Source organism: Mya arenaria, chromosome 8 (genome assembly GCF_026914265.1).
Source record: "Mya arenaria isolate MELC-2E11 chromosome 8, ASM2691426v1".
Taxonomy (NCBI): Eukaryota; Metazoa; Mollusca; class Bivalvia; order Myida; family Myidae; genus Mya; species Mya arenaria.
The window spans coordinates 72427350-72430891 of record NC_069129.1 but is presented as its reverse complement, the minus strand read 5'-3'; the positions used below and the strand labels follow the sequence as shown (position 1 = coordinate 72430891).

The 3542-nt window shown below is 37.0% G+C and overlaps 1 protein-coding gene across 1 annotated transcript; it reads left to right on the top strand.

The window, feature by feature from the left end:
* The first annotated feature begins 240 nt into the window (after positions 1 to 240).
* On the top strand, positions 241 to 3542 carry LOC128244873 (uncharacterized). The gene is made up of 4 exons (XM_052962982.1): positions 241 to 305; positions 563 to 721; positions 1840 to 2037; positions 2290 to 3542. The coding sequence occupies exons 1-4, from the start codon at positions 275 to 277 to the stop codon at positions 3315 to 3317; spliced, it is 1416 nt and encodes a 471-aa protein (XP_052818942.1). The 5' UTR covers positions 241 to 274; the 3' UTR covers positions 3318 to 3542.

The window sequence follows — 3542 nt, the reverse complement described above, 5'->3', positions numbered from 1 at the left end:
CCAATACTTCTACAGGGAAAAAGCGCATTGATAACCAAATTCTTTTTAAACAAACCAAACAATCTTACTGTCTTTATTGAAGGTGGTATCTTCAAACGCCCCAAATCATTTTAAAACTTGCAAGTTAGCATTTTTCACATGTTTTGTGTAAATAAAACAGTTGTCTATTACCAGTTGTGAGTTACTATAAAGGATGTGATTGCGCGTCCTTATCAACTCTGCTCTGATAACGAACCGAGTAAAAACTTCAACTTAAATTACTTCATTATTGAAAATGTCCCGTAATAGAGGATATCGTGGTGATGGTAAGTTTTATTATATACCATCAGTGTTTGTCAACTACAACAAACATATTCGTTATTGAATCAATTCCTTATTTTTAATCTAGTATTTTAAAACAAAATAATTCTCACCAATGAATGCATCGTAAGTGATTATTTGTAGCATAAGAATGTCTTGAAGATTTATACATAGCATAACGATGAGAAAGGCTTGTGAGAAAATGTGACATTGAGCTTTAAGGTAAATTATATCTCTATGGTGATATATGTGCACTTTACAGAATCTGATAAGGGTCTCCAAGAAAACAGGCGCGACCCGAGGGTGTCCCAGAAACATGCACAGGAAGTGTTTTACACCGAAGGGAGCCAAGAGTCTATCCCCATGCAGCAAATGTCGCCAGGCGGTCCGCCGCACATGCAGGATCCTGGCCTCTCACAAGGTGAGATATGCGGTGGAATAAATATAAATCTTAGTGGAGGAGGAGTGATATTTTCATAACGGAGCCGCCATAATGCAAACTTTCTTTTTTATAAAGAAATCACAGTATTCAAGATGTCAAATTGTATTTCTTTTTAATGTGCTTCATTTCTTAGGCATTATCCATACATTATTGTAGATAGTATAAGATGTTATTTCAAATGCTCTGCACCTTTTGCAAAATAGCATTTTATCAGATTTGCAGATTGACATATTCTATTTTAAATGTTGTGTTTGTTTAAATTTACGAATTGAGAAATAAATTACTACTTGCATTAGGCATATTTAACATTATTTTTATCCGTTTTTCTTAAAGAGAAACGAGACGAAAAGGGAGATTATGTTAACTATAATAATTTAATTTGACGCAATATCACATTGATAATGTTATTTGAAGGTTCAGATATATCTAACTATTGATAACATATAAAATGGCAGCTAGCTAATGGCCTGAATGAAAAATATTTGCATACCAGAATGTTAATCAATAGATACTTGAATACCAAACAATATATTCAATAAGATATATGGCATTGTTGATTAGATAGTCAAGAACACTTTACACAAAACGTAATCGTCGTAAGAGTTTCCCCCCGAAATGCAACCGATATTTCAAAAAGCTCTGACAATTTATTGAGTCGGTAATATTTCTAAGCTCAAATATTGCAAGAATTTGTATGCTGTATGATGTTTTGAAACGTTTTAATAACTGGCCTTTCCCATCCATTTCGAGTTTGAAGCAAACAAATTATAAACCTTTGTTGTAACATCCAAACCAAGGGCACACTAGACAGTGCTGAGATGTGCGACAAGCAGGGATAGTTTGCTTATCAGCTCTTTTTTTTAACTTTTTATAAGTAGAAAGGTGACGATGCATTGCGTTTTATAACACAGAAAACTTCACATGAGAACTATTAATCAAAGAGAGTTGACATCAATTACACATAAAACTAGGGCAATGAACGAGCGTCACAAAGATAAGATAATTACGCACAGTTACTATATTTTAGGAACCATCTATTTAATAAATATTCAATAATATAACTGGTAATTCAAAGGTTGTATTTATTCCTTATGTAGGACATATTCCCCATCACGGTCATCCATACTACCAACCGAATGACTTTAACGCGCCTGGACACTTCCCTTCACAAAGCAACGTGTCCCATGGATATAGTGTACCCGGTCAATACGCTCCACATGACCAAGTGGCACCAGGATACAACCATGCACCTCATACCCAAGTCATTATAAGGGACGCGAATACACCAATTATTAGTAAGAACTATGATAAATTAACGTGCTATACTTAGGCCTGTTTAGAGCTCATACATACATACATGTAGTATAATAAACGTATTGTAACGTGTTTGATATAACTCAAAACTCAATTATGATATATGTACCTAACTGCGTTTGCGTATAATTGCAGATCACATTAATAGTATTAGATAAATGAAGTATTTAATGTTTTAATACATTATATTGATGTCAGTGAAAAAAGAGTTTATAATTATTCGTTCTTCTTAGGATACATAACGCCATCGATAGAATCCATCATCGCCAAGAGAGTTCTGACAGTCGCCGTTCTCATCTTTAACGAAACCCTCAACTGGCTTCAATACTGCGACTGGATAGGCACAATTAATTTGCCACCCGTGTTTGGGCATATTGGAAAGAAGAGTAAAACGGATGTCGTCGAATGCAGTGCAGACGCCCCATTTTTGCCTTCAATTTATGGCCTTTTCTGTGGAATAGCCACCGTGTATGCGCTATTACAGATTATAAACACCATTGGCGAAACAGTTCTTGAATACCATGCGAGAAAATCTGGAACAAAATATGAAGATACTGGATCATCGCAAAGTCAATTGCCACAGAATAGCGCTCAACCAGGTCCTTTGCCTCAAGATAGAAGCCAAAATCAACCGGAAACAAACGACGAGGATCCTGAGAGACAGGGTGAAGAGGAACAGAAATCAATAAAGCAGCGTTGCTTCAGTATTTTCTACGGTTTTCAACTTCTACACGGATGGGTTGAAACGGTTGCCGCAATGGTTGTGGAAGATCTCCCGCAACTCATCGTTATGGCTGTATCCAGCTACTACTGTACCGTCAACTTAGAAAACGCTGTATTTCTCCTCATTTGGATGGTCGTAAAGGAATTAAAAAACTCTTTCAGGAAGGCTTTCTGCAAACACAAGTACACAGCCACACAATGCTCGTGTGACTGTGGTGACTGCTTTAAAGGATGTTGTACCTACACGTGTCCGCTACCTTGTTGTTGTCTGGTGTGTGTCTGCAGGCTGTGTCCTGGGGCCGAGGAACAGTGCTGTGAGATGAGGCCGGTCAAAATCTGCCCTGATTGTAAATTTGACTGTTGCAGTGGTCCAAGCATCTGTGATGGCCTCTGCAATGCCTGTGGTCCCAAGGACGAAGATCCAGAATGGGCGACAGATTTGCTAAAGAAGCTTGAGTCGCTTGCTGGTGTTGTATTTTTTGTTATTGTTGTTTTTCAAATACTTGGACTTACTGGAACATTTCATGCTTCCATTTAGAAGGTTTTCTTTCAACAGAAATTTTCATTAACGAAGCAGTTTACAGGATATTTCATTAAGTAAGCTGCTCACGTGCTGTCTTGTTGGTACTCGGATTATATTATTCAAAACAACTGGTTTTATTTGCGCAAGCTTGGTTTGTTTTAATATTTGTGTATTTTGAATTTTTTTCTTCTCTGAAGGACGCATTTGCACGCATGTCCAGTGTGTGCTTTTTCATCTCTG

Excerpts from the sequence above, each read along its gene's own strand:
- LOC128244873 (XM_052962982.1), top strand. The coding sequence starts at position 275 with ATGTCCCGTAATAGAGGATATCGTGGTGATG. Across the intron at positions 306-562 it reads TAGAGGATATCGTGGTGATG|AATCTGATAAGGGTCTCCAA; the intron begins GTAAGTTTTATT and ends TGCACTTTACAG. Across the intron at positions 2,038-2,289 it reads CGCGAATACACCAATTATTA|GATACATAACGCCATCGATA; the intron begins GTAAGAACTATG and ends CGTTCTTCTTAG.